Source organism: Pelophylax lessonae, assembly GCF_965119305.1.
Source record: "Pelophylax lessonae genome assembly, chromosome: 12".
Lineage (NCBI taxonomy): Eukaryota > Metazoa > Chordata > Amphibia > Anura > Ranidae > Pelophylax > Pelophylax lessonae.
Genome location: NC_138779.1, coordinates 121,943,947 through 121,971,105, shown reverse-complemented (window position 1 = coordinate 121,971,105; position 27,159 = coordinate 121,943,947). Strand labels below are relative to the sequence as shown.

General features: G+C 46.7%; 1 protein-coding gene across 1 annotated transcript in view; it reads left to right on the top strand.

The window, feature by feature from the left end:
- ARHGEF12 (Rho guanine nucleotide exchange factor 12) overlaps positions 1-27,159 on the top strand; it is a 506,356-nt gene that overhangs the window by 426,211 nt on the left and 52,986 nt on the right. Inside the window, exons 27-33 of the mRNA XM_082273891.1 lie at positions 1,713-1,798; positions 1,896-2,021; positions 3,620-3,734; positions 13,425-13,525; positions 14,583-14,660; positions 24,102-24,177; positions 25,076-25,243. Coding sequence (XP_082130017.1) covers positions 1,713-1,798; positions 1,896-2,021; positions 3,620-3,734; positions 13,425-13,525; positions 14,583-14,660; positions 24,102-24,177; positions 25,076-25,243 — 750 coding nt within the window. The remainder of the gene's footprint in view (positions 1-1,712; positions 1,799-1,895; positions 2,022-3,619; positions 3,735-13,424; positions 13,526-14,582; positions 14,661-24,101; positions 24,178-25,075; positions 25,244-27,159) is intronic.

Here is a 27,159-nt window from a genome sequence, read left to right as displayed (position 1 = left end):
CCAGAAGGTTACCTTTCTGTTCACGTAAGGTCACTTTCTCTGTTGTGGGTACTGCGTTGCCTTTCTGACGGTTGCGTTGCCCACCCGTCATGTCTACACTGCTTTGGGACATCCCCATTGGTGAAGACTGTATGAATGGGCGGCGACTGTCGGAGGACGTAAGCGAAAACTGAATTTTTGTAAAATCTTACCGTAAAATTCCTTTCTCTGAGTCCTCCGACAGTCGCCACCCCTGCCCCTCTATTGGGGTTCTTATACACTTAACTGCTTGCTACCAAACTGAGTTGTGATGGCTGATTGCAGGGGGGGTATTGGACCAGTGGGACAGCCCCCATAGGTGTGTCTATGTAAATGCTTTGTTTTTAACAAGTCTTATGCCTAGTTACTCCTGTGGAGATGAAGTCAATACCCCATTGGTGAAGACTGTATGAGTGGGCGGCAGCTGTCGGAGGACTCAGAGAAAGGAATTTTACGGTAAGATTTTACAAAAATTCAGTTTTGTCCTCTCTGAAGGTCCTAAGAAAAGACATCCTACTTCCTCTTCTAGCATTGCTAGATTGTTCTGCCAGCTCATTTCCAGGTCTCACACCTTCAAAGAGCGTGTTTTTCGCTTTCCTATCAGGGCCCATTCCACCCTTTTTTTTTTTTTTGGGGGGGGTGGGGGGGCTTTTCACCAAGCATCTTGTTTCTGAGTTTTCCAAGGCCGCCACCTATTAATTTGTTCATATTTCTCAAAAGTTTGTGAGCTTAAGTTGAAAGGTGCTTCAAGCGGTCATCTAAGTGTTTAGGGGGTCTGTTAATCCTTGCTGTTTGTTGGCCTGTTTGCTATGTTTTTGCTCATCCTTCAATTCATTTCTTGGAGAAGCCCAATGGTCTCTGACTTCCTCTCCTGTGCTGTACAATTCAGGATACTGGGCTTCCTAATCTTGGAGTAGAGTACAAGCAACTGGTCTGTTTTTCCTTATTGCTTGCTACAAAACTAGAGTCTCATGAGGTGGGTGGGGTTATATGAGGGTGCACTGGATGCATTCCCAGTAAAGCTTTTGCCATTGCCCCATCATCTGAAGGTCGCAGCATATAACCTATGGTCTTTGACTTCCTGCCCTGTGTCCTGTACTGTACTCCAATATATACAGTTTACTGGTAAGTCAAAATTCAATTTTTTTTTTAAAGCAGATCATATAAGTATCTGAGTTTGCATAATTGACCTCTTGTAATCTCTTCCACAGCAGCTCTTAGGGAAAGAGAGGAAAAAATCTAGAAATTGACTTGATGGTAGTGTCCTTGTGAGTACAGTGAACATGTTAACAGAAGGAGAGAGCAGAGAGATGGCCTCATCAGAGTGCTTCTGCTCTTTCACTACTAAGCTGCAAACTGGAGGTGTGTTTTTAACCAAGCTATTCCAAGCACTGCAGTAGAGGCAGAGGATCTACATAGCTGTGTTGTCTTGCAGGAATGTCTGGATAACAAAACTAGATGCATAGAATTACAAATCTTTGGCAGCTGAAACACTTCCCAAATATTTTTTTAAAGCTTTATTTAGCATGTTGCCTGGAGTTGCATTTTTATGAAAATGCATGTTGTAGGACTTAAAATATAAGGTTTTGCATTTTAGACTAAGCTTGTCCATTCATGTTTTTTGACAAAACTGATCATTGTCTCTTGTTTGAAGCCACCCTATGCGCAATGACGTCCCTTCTCTTTTCTTTCAGTTGGGCTTAAAGAGCAGATGAAAGCAGTCAGAAAGCATTACGGGACCTCTGTCATTGAACAGATTGGCGATGATGTTCTAAACTGGGTAAGCCATCTCTTCAGTGCCACCCTCCTCGTCTTCTCATTTCTATGCATGTCAATACAATGGGAAACGTTCTTACAAAGTGTCTTTGTGTCTACAGTTCTGCGGACCAGAGGAAGAGAGGTTAAAGCAAGCAGTCGCCACGTTTTGTAGCAATCAGCCCTTTGCCTTGGAGATGATAAAGTCCCGGCAGAAGAAAGACCCTAAATTTTTAATGTTTGTTCAGGTCATTACAATTGATTTTTTTTTTGTTGTTTTTTTTTTTACTTTTTTGGATTGTTTTCATTGCACCCTGGCCTGTAGTTTAAAATTATGCTGCATCCTATTTTATTAAAGTTAAGAAAACCAAATTCTTCCCAACACACTTCCACTCTCACTACATCTCACTGTTTTTAATGTAAATAAACAAGTGTATATATAAAAGTTATGAACAAATAACACTAGTTTAGTGATATGTGGTTGCACTACCCTACTTCAGGGCTTGTGTATTTGTTCCAACCCCTCCACCTCATCATGCTGGTGCTAACATAGCTCATGTAGTAAAAAAAACAATGAAAGTGCTCTTGTTTACATGGCCTGTTTAGGGTCCTTTCACATGGGCTTTCCAATCAGGTCCGCCTTTCAGTTTTTCAGGCCGACCTGATCGGATTTTCCATTCACCTCTGTTGGGTAGTGGATGTCAGCGGTGACATATCCTCTGACACCCGCTGCTATCCGATCCGGTTTGTGAAATCCAGACTGATGGAAACCCTATTTTCCATCCGTCTGGAGGATTGGATGAAAGCGGACAGGTGGTCCGTTTTCCTCCAATCTCCCATAGAGGTCTGTCTCAGCAGTGAGCGGAGACGGACCTGTCATCCGCCTGATCAGCGGGGATTGGCCTTCAGCAGGAATCGATCCGCCAATCCCAGCTGAGCAGGCGGATGACAGGTCCATCTCCGCTCACTGTGTTGAGACGGACCTGTCAAAGTCCCGCTCTCCTCTATGGGAGAACGAATGAAAATAGACCACTTGTCCATTTTTATCTGATCCTTTGGACCGATGGAAAATAGGGTTTTCACGGAACGTATTGGATAGCTGACATTCGCTGCTCCATAGGGGTGCATGGGAGCGTCTGATCAGGTCCGCCTGAAAGACTGACCTGATCGGAAAGCCTGCGTGAAAGTGATCACATTCAAGATGTGTGGGAAATTTCGCATGTATTTGGCAGTTAAGAGGCTTGACATCATTTTACAGAGAAGTTGTGTTTTTTTTGTTTTTTTTTTTAAATGACTGATTTTATTTGATATTAAATACTGCTAAGTGTAGTTCATTTAATATTTTTACCACTTTTATATAGAAATTAGAAAACCTCCACGTTTCCTTCCTGCTGGTGATTGGAAGGTGTGTTTTAACCAGGGCTACTGCCAATCAGCTTTAACGATTGAACTCTGATGCAGCTCCAAAAACCATCATTGTATGGACCTGCCTGCCTTCGCCTGCTGTTTTTTTAATGGGGTTCTAAGACTTGACATCCCTGGTGATCAGCAGCATGTGTGGTGGAGGGTGCTTTGAAGGTGGAAAACCGCTATAGGGGAAATTAATTCAACATGGCATTAGAATAGTACACGTAAGCCATCTAAATATGTGGTCGTGCTGCGTAAGATTGCATGACCTGTGTATCCTCGGTAACATGAGTGATATGCTGCTCATGAAGTGTAACTGCAGTAACATGAGTTGTTCTTGTTGTGCGCTTTCTCACAGAAGTAGTTTGTAATGATGTTTGAAATAAATTGATGGTGCATGTAATCAGTCTTGTTAACAATGATAAATGTGTGCTTGCAGGATGCGGAGAGTAATCCTCTGTGCCGGCGCTTACAGCTAAAGGACATTATCCCCACTGAGATGCAGAGGCTGACTAAATATCCCTTACTTTTGGATAATATTGCCAAGTATTCCGGTAGGTTCCCATATCTATATTCAGTTATGTATTTTAATGCATATTTTAGAAATGTGTTTCAAGAAGCAATTCTTGCCTATGCAAGTAACTTCAATTTGGTATTTTTTGTATGCTTGTTTCTATATTTGTGTGTGCTTATATGTATGCTTAGGGCAGGGGCTCGACAAACCTCGGGCGTCAGTCGCATTGGCGACTAGAATAAATGGCCTGGCGCCTGGTTTACACTGCCGGAGGGGTCTTGTCGCCAGACATCCCAACACTCCTGCAAGGTGCAGCAGTCTCCCACATGCAGGCTGCGGCTCCCTGACACCGGCAAGTGCCGTGCCCCCATGCGGGAGACTCGCAGGAGATTTGGGAGGTCTGGCAAAAGAACTGTGTCTATCAGCTATGACAGAATGGAGCCGATGCTTCCTGTTTAGTTTCGGCTTCGTCCTGTCACAGGCTGAGTGATATCAAATGCACTCAGCCTGTGAAAGGAGAGCTACAGGCATTGGCCCTGTATGCTTCCTCCAGCGCCGCTCTGTGATTTCCGCCAGTAGCGAAAAAAAAAACTGGCTCCTATCTTTTTTAGCTGGCTCCTAGATTTCAAGCAAATTTGTTAATCCCTGGCTTAAGGTTAAACTATTTGACTCAGTTTAATTTTGTTCAGCCACTCTTCAGCTTGTATAAGAGCATTTGTATAAAGGGAGCTTTTACAAAACATTTGCAGAGCTTTCAGCAGTCCAGCTCCAGTTTGGGCTTGTCAAAGTAATATTACCACTTAACCACTTAAGCCCCGGAAGATTTTACCCCCTTCCTGACCAGGGGGTATTTTGCGATTCGGCACTGCGTGACTTTAACGGACAATTGCGCGGTCGTGCGACGCTGTACCCAAACAAATTTGATGTCCTTTTTTCCCACAAACAGAGCTTTCTTTTGGTGGTATTTGATCATGCTCTATAAACAAAAAAAGAGCGACAATTTTGCACAAATAACAATATTTTTCACATTTTTTTTATATATGAAATTCCCCCCCAAAAAAATGTAAAAATCTAATTTTTTTTAAATTTTTGGCCAATTTGTTTTCTGCTACCTATGTTTGGTAAAAAAAAATCACAATACGCGTATTTTGATTGGTTTGCGCAAAAGTTATTGCGTTTACTAAGGGAAAGATTTTTGTCATTTTTGTTGTTTTTTTTTTTTTTAACGCGTAATGGCGGCGATCTGCGTTTTTTTTTTTTTTTTTTTGCGGTACTGCGACATTGCGGCAGACAGATCGGACCCTTGACTGACATTTTTGACACTTTTGGGGGTACCAGTGACATTACTACAGTAATCAGTGCTATACCTATACACTGTTACTGTAAAAATGACACTGGGAGGGAAGGGGTTAACTTTATTGGAGAGGGAGGGGTTAAGTGTGTCCCTAGGGGCGTGTTTCTAACTGTCATTGGATGTGGCTAGTGGTGTAATAGCACAGATCAACGGTCCTACGCAGCAGGACCGAGTGATCTGTGTTTTTACACAGGGGAGAATGACAGGCAGCTTTGTTTACACTAGCCGCCTGCCTTTCTCCCTCTCTGCCCGACGATCGTGAGTGATCGGCGGACATCGGGTCTGCCGGTCACACGCGCCGGCTTTGTCGGGTACGAGCGGGGGCGGGAGCGCGCCTCTGGCGGCGCGCGCCCGCCCCCTATTCGCTCCCAGGCTAGTGATGTACCGGTACGCCACTTTGCCTGGGAGGGGCTGACCGCCGCCGTATATAGTCGGGCGGCGGTCGGCAAGTGGTTAAGAACCAGGCCTATTTCTGACACATGTTGTTTACAAGTTAAAAACAGTATTTCTCTTACGTCCTCCGACAGTCGCCGCCCATTCACACAGTCTTCACTTATGGGGTATTGACTTCATCTCCACAGGAGTTTCTAGGCATAAGACTTGTAAAAGAACAATAAATCTACATAGTCACACCCATGGGGGCTGTCCTTCTAGTCCATTATCCCCCTGCAATAGCCATCCCAATTCAGTTTGTCTTCTGCCTAGCTTCAGGAGTGGATAGGCTTCCCTGTGCTGAGGCTACAGTCTCAGCCTTTCTCTTTTTCTTTTATGCTTTATTTTCAAAAGATGTCATTTTTTTCTTTACATTGCTAGCTGTTTATTTTATCAGCACTAGTTAGTGGATCTTCGGATGAAGACGAGGTTTGCGGAGCTGGGAATTGGACTGACCGTCCTGGTTCTCCAGGACAGAGGGTCAGATGGAATCCCTGCCCGCCATCGAGCATTTCGCAGGCTATGTGTTCGCCCTGGCCTCGCAAACGACCCATCCCTGTCCATCAGGGATGCAGCCTTGTGAGGCTACACTGGACACAGCATAGGTTCGTCCGTGCACTGCTAGTGTCCTGCATTTTGGCTAGCGGCACTCCCCTGTCATCTGAGGGTGGGCGGTTCCCCGCTTGATATGAGGCACCCCACCCCATCGGGTACAGGTAAGTACATTCTGTGTGGGGCCTCTGTCTGGGGTCGGCAGTCCTATGTGTCTGTGGTCTCCCCTGTGTCTGTGCGTTTTGGGCTCCCTGGTCCCCGTCCCTGCGGGGGTTTTTATTCTCTCACAGCAGCGCTGTGTGGGGCTTTGGGGGTCACTCTCCTGTCACTTTAGGGTGCTTGGGGATGCAAAAGCATGTGGCGACCGCTGCGGGGTTAAAAACCGCCAGTCCGCCATTTTTAGTGTGGGCAGCATGTCTGGCTTCACTGTGGGCGCTCATACAGCATGCTATGTAGTGTATTTCGCGCCTTACGGCGCCATCTTGTGTGTGGCAAATGATCGCTCAGAGCACATGTCGGCGGCCATCTTGCCGAAGCCTCCCATTAGTTTTTATAGGCATCCATTTTCCCTTGGCCTGCAGCCTAGTTCAGCCTCCAGCGGTGACATCACTTCCTTCTCACAGAGCCGACCGAAGGAGCTGGTAACACATTGTGGGGTGCTGTCCTGCTGTTCCTTTCCTATCCTGCCTTGTGCAATCTTCCTGGTCAGTTCTTGTCCCTGCGGGGGGTCTGTGTCTCACAGTCTCGATAGCGGTGTGCTGTGGGAGTCCGCAGCGCTCTTAAAGGGCCAGTTCAAAAAAAAAAAAATACATTTTTATTTCTGTTATTGAATCCCAGGACAGCAAATTCCCTCCAGCCTTGGTGGGGGATTCAGGGTCCTCTGAATCCTCTAACCAGACTAATTTGGCGGCTATTGTGGCAACTTTGGTGACAAAAATGGATGTGCTGATGTCTGAACGTGCTGCTAGGAAAAGGCCTAGGATTTCCTTTTCTTCTGATTCTGAGTGTGACATGGTTGCTGTAGGTAGCGTGGCCCTTTCGGGGTCTCACTCTTCTCAGGACCCGCAAGAGTCTGAGGGGGAGGCGGAGGTCGCAGGGGTGGATAACCCCCCCCCCCCCCCCGGGTCACCCGAGGAACGCGCAGCTAGGGATGAGTTGATCCTAGCAGTGAAGGAAACACTACATTTGGAGGATGAGCCCACTCCTCCGGGCGTTGTGTCCTCTTTTGGTGCACACAGGACCCGCAAGACGGCGCAGGTTTTTCCTTGCCCCGCAGAGTTTCACCATAAGGTGAATGAGCTATGGTGTCATTTAAAACACACCTTCGTGGTGCCTAAGAAGTTTCAACTTCTCTACCCTTTTGCGGCTACTACGGCTGCGCGCTGGTGTGTGCCTCCTCAAGTGGATCACACGGTGGCCAAGTTGAACAAAGCTACCCTGCTCCCTGCCGAGGACTCCCCGGTGTTTAGGGATCCTACTGATAGGAAACTGGAGTCTCTTGCCCGACATTCCTACATGGTGGCGGGTTCCATGCTCAAGCCTATTTTTGCCTCTGTTATGGTGGCTCAGGCTGTGGCGGATTGGACCAAGGTTAAAGGTTAACCAATTGGTTAAAGGAGTCACTGGGGGTAAGAGCACTTTGCTGCCCCAGAATCCTAAGGGCAAATTTTTCCACGGTGAGCGGGGCCCATCCTTTAAACCTGCTCAAGGGTCCTTTCGTGCCTTTAAGGCGCAGAACAAGGATAAAAACCCTTCAAGGGCCAAGGTAGTCAGAAGAAGCCCTGGATTGGCAAGCAAAAATCCGGCCAGGCCGGTGCGCCGGCTCAGTCCGCCTCTGCCTGAAGTGGTGCCCTCACCCGTTACAGGGGTGGGGGGACGTTTCCTACAACCTTGGCTGCTCCGAATCACGGACAGGTGGGTTCAGGAAATCATTCGGTCAGGGTACAAGATCAAATTTCTTTCACGGCTGGCAGACAGATTCTTCCCCACAAATCTTCATTTGACCCCAGGGAGGTTACAGGACCTACATCAGGTGGTGCAGGATCTTCTCGTTCAGGGGGTGATTGTCCCGGTGCCTCGTCGGGACAGGTTTTGGGGTTTTTATTCAAATCTGTTCACTGTGCCCAGAAAGGAGGGCAAAGTGCGTCCGATTCTGGACTTAAAAGCGCTAAACCGCTTTGTGCGCGTTCGAAAGTTCCGCATGGAATCACTCCTTTCGGTGGTGGTCTCCCTGAATCCGGGGGAGTTCCTGGCCTCTATAGACCTGAAGGATGCGTATCTACACATCCCCATTTTCGAGGGTCATCGGAGGTATCCCCGATTCGCTATCGCGGAGGAACATTACCAGTTTGTGGCGTTTCCTTTCGGTCTCGCTTCGGCTCCAAGGGTCTTTACCAAAATCTTGGCGCCTGTTGCGGGCACAGGGCATTGCGGTCTTGGGATATCTGGACGATCTCCTGTTAAGATCGAGTGCCAGTCAGAGCCTGCTGCGCGATCTGTCCACTACGGTCCAGACGCTTCAGGAGTTCGGTTGGACAATCAACATTCAGAAGTCGATCTTGTCGCCTTCGGTTCGTCTCCCGTATCTGGGAATGGTTCTGGACTCTGCTTTAGCAAAGGTGTTCTTGCCGGAGCACAAGCTCCGGACCCTACAGAACGAGGTCAGGACCCTCGGGGACAACAAATCCTTGTCGCTCAGGACCTGTTTGCGGTCCCTGTGGTTAATGGTGTCGGCCTTCGAGGCGATACCGTTTGCACAATTTCACATGCGCTCTCTTCAAGCGGAAATCCTCGCCAGGTAGGACAGGCCACCTCAGTCTTTGGACCTGAGAGTGTCTCTGAGTCGCCAAACCAGGATGGATCTCTTGTGGTGGCTTCAGTCCCCGGCGGTGTCAGACGGAAAATCCTTCCGGCCAATTCTGTGGACGGTAATGACCACGGATGCCAGCCTGTCGGCCTGTGGTGGCGTTCTGGGCAACCTATCTGCCCAGGGCACTTGGTCGGAGGAGGAATCCTCCCTTCCGATAAACATCTTGGAATTGAAAGCGATCAGGCTATGCCTAATCCATTGGTCGGATCGTCTTTAGTGCCGTCCAGACGGTGCAGACGGACAATGACACTGCGGTGGCTTACATCAACCACCAAGGGGGCACCAGGAGTGCCCAGGCGGCCCAGGAAGTGACCAGTATTCTTTCTTGGGCCGAGACTCATGTCCGGGGGATATCGGCGGTTCACATTCCGGGTGTGGAGAATTGGCAGGCCTACTATCTGAGCCGCCAGACCCTGGACCAGGGGGAATGGTCCCTACACCCGGAGGTGTTTCAGATGCTGTGTGCGAAGTGGGGATCCCCAGATGTGGATCTGTTCGCGTCTCGGCTAAACCACTGGAAATGTTTGTGGCAAGAACGCGCAATCCTCTGGCAGACGCCTCGGCGTCAGTATCCACTGATCTATGCCTTTCCTCCGATGCAATTGTTGTCCAGATTCTTTGGCAGGTTGGCCTCGGAACAATCACTGGTGATTCTGGTGGCGCCGGTCTGGCCTCGCCGGTCCTGGTGTGCGGACATCGTTCACCTGGCCGTAGAGCCTCCGTGGCGGCTGCCAATGCGAGAAGATCTGCTGTCCCATGGACCGATCTTCCATCCTGCTTTACTGTCGCTGGCTTTAACGGCCTGGCTGTTGAGAGCCAGGTCCTGAGAGACAGGGGTCTCTCCTCAGAGGTCATTCCTACTTTGATCAAGGCTAGAAAAGCCTCTAATGGTAAGATTTATTACCGTACATTGAAAGCGTATTTTGCCTGGTGTGAGTCAAGGGGTTTCTCTCCTCGTGTCTATTCGGTGCCGAAGGTGTTGGCTTTCCTCCAGACTGGTGTGGACCAGCGTCTTGCGTTGGCCACGAATTTGGGCCAGGTCTCTGCACTGGCTGTTCTTTTCCAGCGCCCTGTGGCGTCTTATTCCTTGATTCGCACCTTTATTCAAGGTGAGCGTCACCTGGCTCCCCCTAGAAGGGAGCCCTTACCTCCATGGGACTTGAACTTGGTTCTGTCCGTGTTGCAGCGTTCCCCTTTTGAAAACATCAGGGAACTTTCGTTGCCCATGCTATCTAAGAAGGTTGCGTTCCTGGTAGCGATCACTTCTGCTCGCAGAGTGTCAGAGTTGGCGGCATTGTCTTGCCGCTCCCCTTACCTGGTGGTTCATAGGGATAAGGTGGTCTTGCAACCCAATCCTTCCTTTTTGCCAAAGGTGGTTTCGGAATTCCACCTGAGTGAGGACATTGTTTTGCCTTCGCTTTGTGCGAATCCTAAGCATGCAAAGGAGGTTGCCTTGCATTCCTTAGATGTTGTCCGGGCGATCAGAGTTTACCTGTCGTCGACTGAATCCTTTCGAAAATCGGATTCTCTTTTTGTCCTTCCTGAGGGACCTCGGAAGGGTATGGCTGCGTCTGCAGCAACCATTGCCAAATGGATCAGACAGACCATTGTACAGGCCTATTCGTTGATGGAACGGGTTCCTCCCTTCCCTGTCAAGGTGCACTCTACCAGGTCGATGAGTACGTCCTGGGCCTATCGGCATCAGGCTTTGGTGGCCCAGGTGTGCAGGGCTGCGACTTAATCGTCGGTGCACACTTTCTCAAAATACTACAAAATTGATGTTCTGGCATCAGCTGATGCATCCTTTGGCCGCAAAGTTCTCTGTGCGGCTGTTCCATAGGGAACCCTGGTTTTGTACGGGTTCCTAGCTGTTGGGGTTGTTTTCCCCTTGGTTATTTGTTTTCCTGGGTTGTTGCTCATGTTGAGCCCTTTTTTGTTACCCAGAGGGTTACCTTCTTGTACATGTAAAGTTCCTTTCTCTGATGTGGGTATTGCGTTGCTTTTCTGGCAGTTGCGTTGTCCACCCTCATGTCTACACTGCTTTGGGACATCCCCATAAGTGAAGACTGTGTGAATGGGCGGCGACTGTCGGAGGACGTAAGAGAAAACGGAATTTTTGTAAAATCTTACTGTAAAATTCCTTTCTCTGAGTCCCCCGACAGTCGCCGCCCCCGCCCCTCTTTTTGGGGTCTTTTTATACACTTTCACTGCTTGCGACCAAACTGAATTGGGATGGCTATTGCAGGGGGGTATTGGACTAGAAGGACAGCCCCCATGGGTATGACTATGTAGATTTATTCTTCTTTTACAAGTCTTATGCCTAGAAACTCCTGTGGAGATGAAGTCAATACCCCATAAGTGAAGACTGTGTGAATGGGCGGTGACTGTCGGAGGACTCGGAGAAAGGAATTTTACGGTAAGATTTTACAAAAATTCATTTTTTTTTGCTAAAAAAAAATACTTGGAACCCCCAAATATTATAGATTTCTTTTTTCTTTTTTTTTTTTTAGCAGAGACCATAGAAAATAAAATGGAGATCGTTGCAATACTTTGTCATACTGTATTTAAGCAGCTATCTTACAAGCGCAATTTTTTTGGGGAAAAGAATACCCTTTTTTTAAAGTTAGCCCAGTTTTTTTTCTATAATGTCAGCCACGATAACAAGGAAGTGGCTACGGGACAACTATGTGAAAGTTCTTGAGTGGCCCAGCCAGAGCCCAGACTTGAATCTATATCCAGTAACACAGGCTAGCCACTCCTTTGTTATCTTGGCTGTGTGCTTAGGGGCGTTGTCCTGTTGGAAGATGAACCTTCGCCCCAGTCCAAGGTCCAGAGTGCTCTGGAGCAGATTTTCATCAAGGATGTCTCTGTACATTGCCACATTCATCTTTTCCTCGATCCTGACTAGTCTCTCAGTTCCTGTCACTGAAAAACATCCCCACAGCATGATGATGCCCCCCCCCCCCCCCCAATGCTTCATTGTAGGGATGGTGTTGGCCAAGTGATGAGGGGTGCCTGGTTTCCTCCAGACGTGATGCTTGCCATTCAGCCCAGAGACTTCAATCTTTCTTTCATCAGACCAGAGAATTTTGTTTCTCATGGGCTTAGAGTCCTTCAGGTGCCTTTTGGCAATCTCCAGGTGGGCTGTCGTGTGTCTTTTACTGAGAAGTGGCTCCTGTCTGGCCACTCTACCATACAGGCCTGATTGGTGGAGTGCTGCAGAGATGGTTGTTATGGAAGGTTCTCTCCACAGAAAAAAGGCTTGAACTCTGTCAGAATGACCATCGGGTTCTTGGTCACCTTTCTGACTAAGGCCATTCTCCTCCGAATGCTCAGTTTGCCCAGGCGGCCTACTCTAGAAAGAGTCCTGGTGGTTCCAAACTTCTTCTATTTACGGATGATGGAGGCCACTGAGCTCTTTGGGATCTTCAAAGCTGCAGAAATGTATTTGTACCTTGCCCCAGATCTGTGTCTTGATACAATCCTGTCTCAGAGGTCTACAGACAATTCCTTGGACTTCATGGCTTGGTTTGTGCTCTGAAATGTACTGTTAACTGTGGGACCTTGAATAGACAGGTGTGTGTCTATCCAAATCATGTCCATTCAACTAAATTTACCACAGGTGGACTCAAAGTTGTAGAAACATCTCCAGGATGATCAGTGGAAACAGGATGCACCTGAGCTCAAATTTAAGTGTCATGGAAAAGGCTGTGAATACTTATGTACATAGGATTTTTTCCTTTTTTTAGTTTAATAAATTTGCAAAGATTTCAAACAAACTTCTTTAACGTTGTCATTATGGAGTATTGTGTGTAGAATTTTAAGGAAAATAATGAATTTAATCCATTTGGGGAAAAAGTGAAGCACTGTACATTTGGGGTTGCCGTATGTGTTTGATGTTTTAGAATGGCAAATTTATTTTGAAGCAAACTTTTTTGAAGACTTTTTATTGTAAGTGGTTTCTTTATAATATGCTCACTTTTTTATTTTTAGCTACCTAAAATACACACTTTTAAATGTATAGGTTTTGTGTTCTGTAATAAATTAATGACATCTGTCTATATATTGTTAACCTTTTACAATTAAATGCTTTTAAATGTAGTTACCGGTTCTACTGTATAATTGTTTCAATTTCTAAGTGAACCTCCAAATTTTTAATAAAAACAGCCCTAATTGTATTATTTGAGGTCATCAGGTAGTAGTGTTATAATATAATGCAAGAATATGCTGAAATTAGTCCTATTTTATTTCAAGAGTCCTATAAAAGTTGGGACACTAAATGAAAATTAAACTTTAATGTTTGGTTACAGTTTTTATTTGCATGGCAGAGTTTAATTTGTGAAACACAAAATGCATCTCTTTCTCACTGATGACTCATTTGTCTAGTACAGGAAAATGAAAACTAGGTTTTTAATTTTTTTTTTTTTTTTAAGCTTCCCATTAGTTGTAATGTAAAATGTAAAAAAAATGTATGTTTGGTGACTTATTCAGAACCCAGTTGTGATACTTTTGATTTTGAATAGACCAACCAGAAGAAAAGCAAAAGGTAATAAAGGCTGCAGAGCATTGTCGGACGATTTTGAATCATGTCAATCAAGCTGTACAAGAAGCTGAGAACAAGCAGGTAAGCCGCTTAACCTGACCATACGTGAAATCAAAATTCAGCCAGTTCAGCAGGGACTGGGCAAATTTCAATCCATGTATGGGCACTGAGATTGTACAGAAGTCTATCTACCTCTCAATTTCTGTACAACTTCCTTGTCAGATTTTCCACACAGCCTGCAACACTGATCAGTGTAGCCGAACAGTGGGTAAATCTCCCCGCTGTCAAAATACAATAACTCGGCATGAAAAATTCCCCCATACTTATCGAGTGTATGGATGGGAAAATTAAGTCAGAATTTTTTATTCTTTTTTATTTAACCCACTGGGGCCAAAAGTGTATTCAGCTGCACCAAAAGAAGAACCTGAGTTTTTCAAAAAAAATTGCACTGCACCATGTTGCTTCAATGTGAATGGGCACGGCACCATAGAGAATAATTTGGTTTATATCGTGGTGCATTGCGGAGTGCTCTCAGGAGAAATTACACTAGTGTGAATGGGGCCTTAGGCTTCATGTACACGGGACGTTTGAAAACCTCTCCTGAAAGCTGTAACTTTACAGATAGTAACCACGTTTATGAGCCGTGATTATGCGTGTTTAGCAGCGTTTCGTTTAGAAGCATTTTTACGCTGGAAAATGGTCAGGAATGTATCTCCATTGAAAACACTGCGTTTAGACGCGTTTGTGTCATTACAAGCATTTGGTGTTTCAAATGCCAATACACTTCCCTCTTAAAGCATTTTTTTGCTTTCAGAAAAATGCCACTAAATTCAACTGCCTCTAAACGACTATAAACGGCTTAGTGTACATGTACATCTAAGATGACATAGAGGAGAATTCAGCGGCTACTTAAAAAAATGCCCAACTGCTCCTAAGCATCAGTTTATCAGCAGCAGTGTACATGAGGCCTTACTCTGACTTGCAGTTATTTTTTATCGACTCCTATATTTTTTTTAATCATTTTGCCATTTATGCCAAATTTTGTTAATATTGTTTGTTTTCTCTGCCGTTAAATATAAACCGTAGAAGCACGGAAAGGATCTAACTAGACCTTCATATTGTGTTTTCATGATTGCAGAGGTTAGAAGACTACCAACGAAGACTTGACTTGTCCTACTTGAAGCCAGGAGAGTACCCTATGATTGATGAGCTGAGAGTAAGCTGAATAATGAAACTATATTTCTGTATATCTAGATCTTTAGCTTTATCCATATCAGTTCAAGCGGACTGATAACCTACTGCCTTAAATTAGATGATTGTTGCCCAATACTTATTCTTACATCATTAACCAACCGCTGTTCAGATTCAATATGAAATACCTTTGAATGAAGCCCTCCAACTCTAGGCTGTCGCCGCTGACAGGGCTGACATGTTCCACCGGCCTTTCTTCCGGGTTTCCACTCTCTGGCTATGTAATTGGCCGCAGCCGCGATGACATTATCCTTGGTTCCTGCATGAAGCTCTGAAGGTCCAGCAAGGTATGCCGGACCTTCAGAGCGCATGCACTGGTGACGTAACTGGCTGCATTCATTGTGAATATCTCCTAAACAGTGCGTGTTTAGAAGCTATTCGTTTTACCTACTTGTAAGCCTTACCTGTAGGTAAAAATGACCAAGCAGGGTTTACTACTGCTTTTAGGAAAATCCTTTTAGCGTAAAAATGCTATTTAATAATAAGCTGAAATATTTGACTGATAGCTTGTTGTTTCTCCTAAATACAAACATGCCTAATCGTATACTCTTGTTATAAAAAGGAGAGTTGCAGGCTATTTTTAGGGTTCAGAAAGTTTGTAGTGTATTTCACTACCCAGATATTTCCTCATTCCAGTGCTAATAACACCCTATGGTGGTTTTTGGACCCCCCCCCCCCCCAAAATTGTATTTGGCTTTTAATGAATTCTACAGATAATAAAGATCTGTCTTCACCTATAGGAATAGTCTGGTGCCGTGCTTTCTGTGGTTTTAAGAATCTTACCCAAGGATCTAACCATGGCCCCCTTGTACAATAGAATGTTGCCTGCAAACAAATCTATGCATCAGAGAATTTTTTTTAATCTGAGCTCTTGAACAGACCTTTTAAGCAAAACACAATATTGAATATAAATATACATTTTTACTAATAAATTCAGTGACACATACAGTACTTTCTTTATCATACATCCCCTAGTACACAGGGTGTGGTGTTCTACATTATGATAGGGTTATGCTGCCACCTTCAGGTGATACACAGGGTGTGGTGTTCTACATTATGATAGGGTTATGCTGCCACCTTCAGGTGATTGGACACTGGCCAAAAAAAGACCGGAAATCCCTTCCCAGATATAACCTCTCCCTGTTAGGCAAGGCTTCAGTTTTTTTTGCTAGTATCTTGATGGGTAATGTATGTGTATCCTCTGCACGAAAAAAAAAAAATTTGGATTCCCAATAGTTCCTTTTGGGATTAGGAGACTAGCTTTTTACAGATCCATTTTCCTACAGCTTTTTTCAGGGTGCTCTTGGCTGTTCCCAGCAGGCTTCCTATATATTGCAATGTATCCCCTAGGGCTCATTGTGTTCCATGCATCTCTGACTCCCTCCACCTGTTATCTCTGCAACTTCTGGGTCACTTTTCTCGAGTTTCTTTGTGACAGTTGAGGAATTCTCATCTTCTATCATCTGTTCACAGCAGCAGTTTTCCAGAATACTTGCTGGATTAAATCACCTTGGTCACAAGCAGAAGTGTTCCCTCTTTTCTCACCCCTCCTTATTAATGGAGGAAGAACCAGTGGAGGAAGAGGTGGAGGAATACTAGAATGTAAAAGGGGATGCAGACAAATTTCTCATCCGAGGAATCTTCTAAAGAACCCGAGGGTCTGGGTTTATCTCTGACCCAAAAGGCCTTTTGTGAGTTTTCTCACAAAAATTTTCTGGAATTATTTGAAGTTGCCACTTCCCAAGTCCTCAACTCCAAAGACTACAGGATTTGGATCATGGTATCTACTGCAATACCTTCAGTCTTTTCATATACAGTACATCCTCATGTAAAGGATGTTCTGTATGCAGAGTGGGTTTACCCTGGCAAGGGGTTTGTTCTGCCGAAAATTGCTCTCTGAGAACACGCTAAGCATTGAGAATATGTAAAAGGTATATAAAATAAATATCCACAAATGATAAATATATTATCCCCTGCGCACAAGTAAAAATTGTTAAATGAGTCTGATTCCAGACCTATCGCAGCTACTTTAGATTTGTAGATATGTTAAAATTACCAGAAAAAAGTCACAAATGATGAACCAAGAACTAGTAAGAGTAGCGCAGATAGAAAAATTTGTAATCCTCCACACAAAAAATAAATAAAGTCTCTTTAAATCATATGCAGAGTCTCTTAAAGTGTTCTCCACTACTTTGGGAATATTTGTGATTTTAGAGGGTCACCACACCACACATCCTTCACCCTGGTGCTCAATAGGGGGGGTGGCAACTCACCAGATGGTATGGCCCACCTATTCTCATAGGATAGGCTGCAAGGCACAAAACACAAATCTCCTCCAATCAGATATCGGCAAAACGACAGTGTCTTTCCCTGCAGAGATTTCCTTCTCCTCACAATGATTCTCCCATTCACCACAGTTGAAGAGGTAAAAAGAAAGGGGGAAACCACACTAGCGTAATATTGTTTACAATCCACACGTTTATTCACCAAATCAAAAACAAATGTACTCAAAAACAAAGCGAATATAAAAGCCTCCAATAAATTGCAATCTCATGCGGGAAGTGTCACGGTTGCACCGATCGGCGCTGCAGGACTGGCTCACCCTCTCCACGCTGATGAACCGGACCTCACTGACCTCCGTGGGTATCACCCGATCACTTCCGGACGCCGTGACGGAAGTGACGCCGTCCGGAAGTGATCGGGTGATACCCACGGAGGTCAGCGAGGTCCGGTTCATCAGTGTGGAGAGGGTGAGCCAGTCCTGCAGCGCCGATCGGTGCAACCGTGACACTTCCCGCATGAGATTGCAATTTATTGGAGGCTTTTATATTCGCTTTGTTTTTGAGTACATTTGTTTTTGATTTGGTGAATAAACATGTGGAGTGTAAACAATATTACGCTAGTGTGGTTTCCCCCTTTCTTTTTACCTTTTCAACTGTGGTGAATGGGAGAATCATTGTGAGGAGAAGGAAATCTCTGCAGGGAAAGACACTGTCGTTTTGCCGATATCTGATTGGAGGAGATTTGTGTTTTGTGCCTTGCAGCCTATCCTATGAGAATAGGTGGGCCATACCATCTGGTGAGTTGCCACCCCCCCTATTGAGCACCAGGGTGAAGGATGTGTGGTGTGGTGACCCTCTAAAATCACAAATATTCCCAAAGTAGTGGAGAACACTTTAAGAGACTCTGCATATGATTTAAAGAGACTTTATTTTTTGTGTGGAGGATTATAAATTTTTCTATCTGCGCTACTCTTACTAGTTCTTGGTTCGTCATTTGTGACTTTTTTCTGGTAATTTTAACGTTGAGAATATGCCTTCAAAGGATCCAGCATTTTTCTGGTCTTAAAAAGACCCTTGGGTGTCCTGTGGATAAAGTCCCAGTATTTAACTCTTTGGACAAATGCCTTGAGACCTTATTTGTTTTGGTAGGAGCAGTGTTTCAGCTGACAATTGCGGTTATAAGCGTGCGCCTAGGCCCCCAACACATGATGAGAGAGAGGGATCCTACTAGTGGAGATACTCAAACAAGCAGAAATCTGAAGGATTTCACCCCTTACTCATTTTCAATAAGTACCAAAAAATCTATTTTCTCTTACGTCCTCCGACAGTCGCCGCCCACTCATACAGTCTTCACTTATGGGGTATTGACTTCATCTCCACAGGAGTTTCTAGGCATAAGACTTGTAAAAGAACAATTAATCTACATGGTCACACCCATGGGGGCTGTCCATCTAGTCCAATACCCCCTGCAATAGCCATTCCAATTCAGTTTGTCTTCTGCCTAGCTTCAGGAGTGGATAGGCTTCCCTGTGCTGGGGCTACAGTCTCAGGCTTTCTTCTTTTTCTTTTATGATTTATTTTCAAAAGCTGTCAGTTTTTCTTTACATTGCTTGCTGTTTATTTTATCAGCACTAGTTAGTGGATCTTCGGATGAAGACGGCGTCTGCGGAGCCGGGAATCGAACTGACCGTCCTGGTTCTCCAGGACAGAGGGTCAGATGGAATCCCTGCCCGCCATTGAGCGTTTCGCAGGCTATGTGTTCGCCCTGGCCTCACAAATGACCCATCCCTGTCCATCAGGGATGCAGCCATGTGAGGTGGCTACCTCACTGGACACAGCATAGGTTCGTCCATGCACTCCTAGTGTCCTGCGTTTTTGGCTGGCGGCACTCCCCTGCCATCTGAGGGTGGGCGGTTTCCCGCTTGATATGAGGCACCCCACGCCATCGGGTACAGGTAAGTACATTCTGTGTGGGGCCTCTGTCTGGGGGCGGCAGTCCATGTGTGTCTGTGGTGTCCCCTGTGTCTGTGCTTTTTGGGCTCCCTGGTCGCGGTCCCTGCGGGGGTTTTTTATTCTCTCACAGCAGCGCTGTGTGGGGTTTTTGGGGGTCCCTCTCCTAAGGTCACTTTAGGGTGCTTGGGGAGGCAGACACGTGTGGCGACCTCTGCGGGGTTAAAAACCGACGGTCCGCCATTTTAAGTGTGGGCAGCATGTCTGGCTTCACTGTGGGCGCTCCTACAGCATGCTATGTAGTGTATTTTCGCGCCTTGCGGCGCCAACTTGTGTGTGGCAAAAGATCGTTCCGAGGACATATCGGTGGCCATCTTGCCGAAGCCTCCCATTAGTTTCCTTAGGCATCCATTTTCCCTTGGCCTGCAGCCTAGTTCAGCCTCCAGTGGTGACATCACTTCCTCCTTTCTCACAGGAGCGACCGAAGGAGCTGGTAACACTTTGTGGGGTTCTGTCCTGCTGTCCTTTTTCCTGTCCTGCCTTGTGCAATCTTCCTGGTCAGTTTTGTCCCTATAGCGGTGTGCTGTGGGGGGGGGGGGGGGGTGTCTTCTGAAGGGTCCTCTGAATCCCCCGCCGCCACTAATTTGGCTGCTTTTGTGGCAACGTTGGTGTAAAAAATGGATGTGCTGATGTCAGAACGTGCTGCTAGAAAAAGGCCTAGGATTTCCTTATCTTCTGATTCTGAATGTGATATGGTTGCTGTAGGTAGCGTGGCCCTTTCGGGGTCTCGCTCTTCTCAGGACCCGCAAGAGTCTGAGGGGGAGGTGGAGGTCGCAGGGGTGGACGACTTGCCCGTCATGCCTATATGGTGGCGGGTTCCATGCTCAAGCCTATTTTTGCCTCTGTGATGGTGGCTCAGGCTGTGGCGGATTGGACCAAGGTGCTCAAACGCACCCTTGTGGCCGACTCTGCCCCTTCCACTACAGTGGAAATGGTGGAGCAGATTCATCGTGGGGTTATGTATTTGTGCGATGCGACTCTGAATGAGGCCCCCTTGGCGATCCGCCTGTCCAGTGTCGCTGTGGTTAACCGTCGCTTAATCTGATTAAAATACTGGTCGGCTGACCAAAAATCCAGGAAGACGGTGGCTAACATCCCCTATGCGGGATCTCGCCTTTTTGGGGAATCCTTGGACGAATTGGTTAAAGGAGTCACGGGGGGTAAGAGCACTCTGCTGCCCCAGAATCCTAAGGGCAAGTTTTTCCGCGGTAAGCGGGGCTCATCCTTTAAACCTACTCAAGGGTCCTTTCATGCCTTCAAAGCGCAGAACAAGGGCAAACCCTTCAAGGGCCAAGGTGGCCAGAAAAAGCCCTGGTTCAGCAAACAAAAATCCGGCCAGGCCGGTGCGGCGGCTCAGTCCGCCTCTGCCTGATAGAGTGCCCTCAACCGTTACAGGGGTGGGGGGTGGATGTTTGCGCGGTTTCCTCCAACCTTGGCTGTTCTGAATCTCGGACAGGTGGGTTCAGGAAATCATTCAGTCAGGGTACAAGATCGAATTTCTTTCACGGCCGGCGAACAGATTCTTTCCTTCAAATCTTCATTTGACCCCAGGGCGGTTACAGGACCTACATCAGGTGGTGCAGGATCTTCTCGCTCAGGGGGTGATTGTCCCGGTGCCTCATTGGGACAGGTTTTGGGGGTTTCTATTCAAATCTGTTCACTGTTCCCAGAAAGGAGGGCAAAGTGCGTCTGATTCTGGACTTAAAAGCGCTGAACCGCTTCGTGCGCGTTCGAAAGTTTCGCATGGAATCACTCCGCTCAGTGGTGGCCTCCCTGAATCCTGGAGAGTTCCTGGCCTCCATAGACCTGAAGGACCTGAGTATCTGCACATCCCCATTTTCGTGGGTCATCAGAGGTACCTCCGATTCGCTATCGCGGAGGATCATTACCAGTTTGTGGCGTTACCTTTCGGTCTCGCTTCGGCTCCAAGGGTCTTTACCAAAGTCTTGGCGCCTGTTCTGGGCCTGTTGCGAGCACAGGGCATTGCGGTCTTGGGATATCTGGACGATCGAGTGCCAGTCAGAGCCTGCTGCGCGATCTGTCCACTACGGTCCAGACACTTCACGAGTTCGGTTGGACGATCAACATTCAGAAGTCGACCTTGTCGCCTTCGGTTCGTCTCCAGTATCTGGGAATGGTTCTGGACTCTGCTCAAGCAAAGGTGTTCTTGCTGGAGGACAAGCTCCGAACCCTGCAGTCCAAGGTCAGGTCCCTCAGGGACAATGAATCCTCGTCACTCAGGACCTGTATGCGGTCCCTGGGGTTGATGGTGTCGGCCTTCGAGGCGATACCGTTCGCACAGTTCCACACGCGATCTCTCCAGGCGGAGATCCTGGCCAGGTGGGACAGACTACCTCAGTCTTTGGACCTGAGAGTGTCTCTGAGTCGCCAAACCAGAATGGATCTCTTGTGGTGGCTTCAGTCCCCGGCTGTGTCGGAAGGAAAATCCTTCCGGCCGTTACTGTGGATGGTGATTACCACGGATGCCAGCCTGTTGGGCTGGGGTGGCGTCCTGGGCAACCTGTCTGCCCAGGGCACTTGGTCGGAGGAATCCTCCCTTCCAATCAACATATTGGAATTGAGAGCGATCAGGCTGTGCCTGCTCCGTTGGTCGGATCATCTTCTGGGCTGTCCTTTACGGTTGCAGATGGACAGCGCAACTGCAGTGGCTTACATCAACCACCAAGGGGGCACCAGGAGTGCCCGGGTGGCCCAGGAAGTGACCAGAATTCTGTCTTGGGCCGAGACTCATGTCCCAGCGATTTCGGCAGTTCACATTCTGGGTGTAGAGAATTGGCAGGCCGATTATCTGAGCCGCCAGACCCTGGACCAGGGGGAATGGTCCCTGCACCCGGAGGTGTTTCAAATGCTGTGTGCAAAATGGGGATCCCCGGATGTGGATCTGTTCGCGTCTCGGCTAAACAAAAAAGTGTAAAGGTTCGTGGCAAGAACGCGCGATCCTCTGGCAGACGCCTCGGATGCGCTGGTGGTGCCTTGGCATCAGTATCATCTGATATATGCCTTTCCTCCAATTCAGTTGTTGTCCAGGTTCCTTCGCAGGTTGGTCTCGGAACCAACATTGGTGATTCTGGTGGCGCCGGACTGGCTGCGCCGGTCCTGGTACGGGGACATCGTTCATCTGGCCGTCGAGCCTCCATGGCGGCTTCCAATAAGGGAAGATCTTCTGTCTCAGGGACCGATCTTCCATCCTGCTTTACAGTCGCTGGCTTTAACGGCATGGCTGTTGAAAGCCAGGTCCTGAGAGACAGGGGTCTCTCCTCAGAGGTCATTCCTACTTTAATCAAGGCTAGAAAAGCCTCGTCTGGTAAGATTTATTACCGTACTTGGAAAGCTTATTTTGCCTGGTGTGAGTCCAGGGGCTTCTCTCCTCGTTCATACTCGGTGGCGAGAGTGTTGGCTTTCCTTCAGTCTGGTGTGGACCAGCGCCTTGCGTTGGCCATGATTAAGGGCCAGGTATCTGCACTCGCTGTCCTTTTCCAGCGCCCTGTGGCGTCTAATTCTTTGATTCGCACCTTCATTCAAGGTGTGTCATTTGGCCCCTCCTAAAAGGGAGCCCTTACCTCCATGGGACTTGAACTTGGTTCTGTCCGTGTTACAGCGTTCCCCGTTTGAAAACATCAGGGAGATCTCATTACCTCTGCTGTCAAAAAAGGTTTCCTTTCTTGTGGCGATCACTTCTGCTCGCAGAGTGTCGGAGTTGGCAGCGTGGTCTTGCCGCTCCCCTTACCTGGTGGTTCATAGGGATAAGGTGGTCTTGCGACCTAACCCTTCCTTTCTTCCAAAGGTGGTTTCTGATTTTCACCTTAATGTGGACATTGTTTTACCTTCGCTCTGTGCGAATCCTAAGGAGGTTGCTTTGCATTACTTGGATGTTATCAGGGCGATCAGGGTTTACCTGTCGTCGACTGAATCCTTTCGAAAATCGGATTCTCTTTGTCCTTCCTGAGGGACCTCGGAAGGGTATGGCTGCGTCTGCGGCGACCATTTCAAAATGGATCAGACAGACAATTGTACAGGCCTTTTCGTTGAAGGAACGGGTACCGCCCTTCCCTGTTAGGGCGCACTCTACCAGAGTGGTGAGTGGGTCCTGGGCTTTCCGGCATCAGGCCTCGTGGCCCAGGTGTGCAAGGCTGCGACTTGGTCGTCAGTGCACACCTTTTCCAATTTCTACAGTATTGATCTTCTGGCATCAGCGGATGCCTCCTTTGGCCGCAAAGTTCTCTGTGCGGCAGTACCGTAGGGGACCCTGGTTTTGCTGCGGGTTCCTGGCTTTTGGGGTTGTTTACCCCCTTGGTTATTTGCTTTCCTGGGTTGTTGCTCCTGTTGAGCCTTTTTGTTACCCAGAAGGTTTCCTTGCTGTTCATGTAAGGTTCCTTTCTCTGATGTGGGTACTGTTGCCTTTTCTGACGGTTGCGTTTCCAATCCCTCATGTCTAAACTGCTTTGGGACATTCCTATTGGTGAAGACTGTATGAGTGGGCGGCGACTGTCGGAGGACGTAAGAGAAAACTGAATTTTTATAAAATCTTACCGTAAAATTTCTTTCTCTGAGTCCTCCGACAGTCGCCGCCCCCACCCCTCTTTTGGGGTTCTTATACACTTAACTGCTTGCTACCAAACTGAGTTGGGATGGCTGATTGCAGGGGGGGTATTGGACCAGTGGGACAGTTGTGAGCCTTGAGTCTGTCTTTGAAAACATCCAAACAAGTGCAGTCGAAGATGATTGCTTTTGACAGACACTGCAACATTAACAATTGAAGATCCTTAAGCCTCCCCTTTTCCAGCTCAAGTTAAAGAAAAAAATATCCAGATGACTGTAATTGGGTATTACCAATGATTTTTGCAACCAGGTTCTTCTTGAAATGTTAGCTTTTTGTCATTCCCTGAATATTATTCTGGTGTACTTTACAGTATTACTGTGTATCATAACATGCATGCACATACAAGCAATCCATCAAATCTGTTTATGGTAATAATACAGTCTCAAACTAGTATGTGCGTTCCTTCTGTCTAACAGTCAAATAATTCCACATTTGGAATCTTGTTGTTTTTGTTGCTCATGCACTGTAATACTGACAGCGTGTTTGTTTGCAGAATCTAGATTTGTCAAAAAGGAAGATGTTTCATGAGGGGCCTTTGGCTTGGAAGGTGAACCGAGACAAGATCATCGGTGGGTAGAATCTTTCAAAACTTGAAGTTTATGTGCAGAAACGGACACTGAAATATACAAAGTGCATATAGCAGAGAATATTCGGTATACTAAAGCAGATACTATCCTGCATAATAAACAAATGTGATGACAAAAGAGATAATCACAACATTATGTATTATGCAAAATTGCTTAAACTCTCTCTGCAATACCTGAAAAGACCGTGTTTGTCGCTGCTTGTGTCTTTTTGGCTACAACCAATTGGCCCATCACAACCAATCAGAATTTGTCCTTCACTAGAGTGCCAAGTTTATTAGGTTTACATTATATGGGTGGTGAATTCAGCAGTAATTTACACTGTCCAAATACTAAAAAAGGGGACCTGAAGAAGGAGGCTCCGCCTCCGAAACGCGTTGTCTTGGCAACCTAATTGCATCGCAGTGTTCCTTCATACCCCTGCCTGTCATCCCCCGCTGTTTCGGCCGAGACTGTGGTTAAGACTGTGGCGCACTTGCGCAGTTGAGACTAGACGGCGGGCCTGTGCACAGGCGCACTTTGGACCCGCACGCAGGCACTCGGCGGTGAGACCGGAGACAGACGGAGATGGACGGGCTAGGAGTAGCGGTGTCCCGAGCTGGATGGTAGCTGCAGGGCGGACCGTAGACCATCCGAGAGGGAGAGGGGGAGAAGGCTTGAGAATTGTAAAGTTTTGTGGTATGTGTTCTTAATAAACGTTATTACGCGAGGTCGGCTGTGCGCTGTTTGTCTCCTGTCTGCAACTGTATTACTGTCCAAATACTGCCAAGGTTCCTTTAAGACCTCGTATGACGATAAATCTTTCAACTCCACATCATACATGTAAAGAGTTATAGTTAAGCGGCTTTCTCTCCTAATACAAGTGCCTCTCTCCTCTTTACAGATCTCTATACATTGTTGTTAGAGGACATTCTGGTTTTGCTGCAGAAACAGGATGACAAATTGATCCTTCGATGTCACAGTAAGATTCTGGCAACCACCTCAGACAGCAAACACATTTTCAGTCCCGTCATCAAACTTAACACCGTGCTAGTACGACAAGTGGCAACAGGTCAGTCAAGTTATTCATCTGATTCTGTTGTAATGGTAGAATAACAGTGATGACTGTATAACTGCAATCATAGAGAGCTAAAAGGGTACCATTGGATTCAGTATTATCTTTTTCACCATCTGTGTTTTTCTGCACAAGCCTATGAAACACAACTGCTTTGTGACGGTAATCACGTTTTTAATGACTATAATGTATTTAATCGCATCATGTTTCTGACATAATGCATGAGTTCAGCAGGCCTAAGGGCAAGTTTACACTAGTGTTGCTCTCTGTAGAGCAATCCATATTTGGAGAAGCAATGTAATGGAGGCATTGTATCACTTCCTCGCCATCTCCTCCCCTTGAAACTCACACAATTGCACCACAACCATGTGCATCACGGTTGAGTGGTGCCCCCATTCATTTGAATGGGTCACTTTCAGCAGACCGTACCGCCTGCTGAACGTGACAGCGGGGATATTTTGGGTTGCGCCGTGATAATTGTTGCAATGCTTATTGCATATGTACTTTTCCCTCTGCTGCTTTTGCAGCATAAGGGGAAGTGGCTGGGGTTAAAAACGTTCAGCCCCCCCCAAGCACAAGTGTAAATAGGGCCTAAAAGTGATTTTCTGCTGATTTATGTTTGTACTTGGTGTCAGTTACATCTTGCTGCAGTGGCCAACAATAGTTGGCCAGTATCTATGGATTTCAGCTGTCCTAAAAATTATTTTTCTGTTGTGGCAATGTATTGGTGGATCCTTTCACTATATTCGTCAGTGACTGAACCTAGATTTTTAGGAAAGAAGAAATGTGAATGCAGAAAATCTTCACTGACATGTTGCACTACACCTTATAATCTTGTATGCTAGAAGAAGTTTGTCAACAAGCTAAATCTAGTGGTTTGTTCTGTCGTTGTCAAGACAATTCTCAGTGACATCCTTTCAATGCTTTCCAGGCGATTCTCTCTGGCCCCACTAACAGATCTCCCAGTCGCTTGTCATTGAGGCCCGTATCTGATCTGCAGGCGAACGAGCGATGTTGCAGGAGTGTGTCAGCTGTCCGAGACTCCCCTCCTCATTGACTGAGACAGCAGCGCGGGGCGACTGGCTCCCTCTGCTGTCAATCAAAGTCAGTCAGCAAATAAGGAGAGAGAGGGGCTGGGTCGCAGCTCTGTGTCTGAATGGACACAGGGAGCTCTGACTCCACTCGAGTGCCCCTATAGAAAGCTGCTTGCTGTGGGGGGCTTTCAACAGGAGCACAGAAGAGGGACCCGAGAATTGGAGGATCCAGGCCACTCTGTGCAAGACCAACTGCACGGAGCAGGTAAGTATAACATGTTTGTTTTGGATTTTAAAAAAATAAAAAATTAGTCCAAATTTTAAGTGAAGGCAGAAATATCTTTGTTTAGACAACAAATTGTTCATGTGCCGTTTTCTTCTGTCCTGAGACCAACTTATTTCAGAATGTCCATTTCTTTTTAATGTAATGAGACTATCATGCATGGCTGTTCCTTTTGCATACATATTGGGGCCACTACTAACCACTTGGTGCAACTGTACCTTGCAGTTCGGTGTAGCACATTTTTGGAACAGAGTCTGGGAGTTTTTCTCACATTTTTCCTACGTAGGGCAGCCTATTAAAATGGAATACAATGCGCAAAAAAGACGCTCACTCGCACTACTGTGACCGCTGAGCTAGCTGCTGTTGGGGGAAATCACATGTGCAGGGCAGCTGTCAGATGCAGCATGGCCACAGGTTGGTAAATTATTATTCGCAGTGAGGTTGATTGACTAAAACTGGAGAGTGCAGAATCTGCATAGAAACCAATCCGCTTCCAGTTTTTTTTGTCAAAGCTTAATTGAACAAGCTGAAGTTTGAAGCCGATTGGCTATCGTGCACAGCTACACCAGATTTTGCACTCTCCAGTTTTAGTAAAT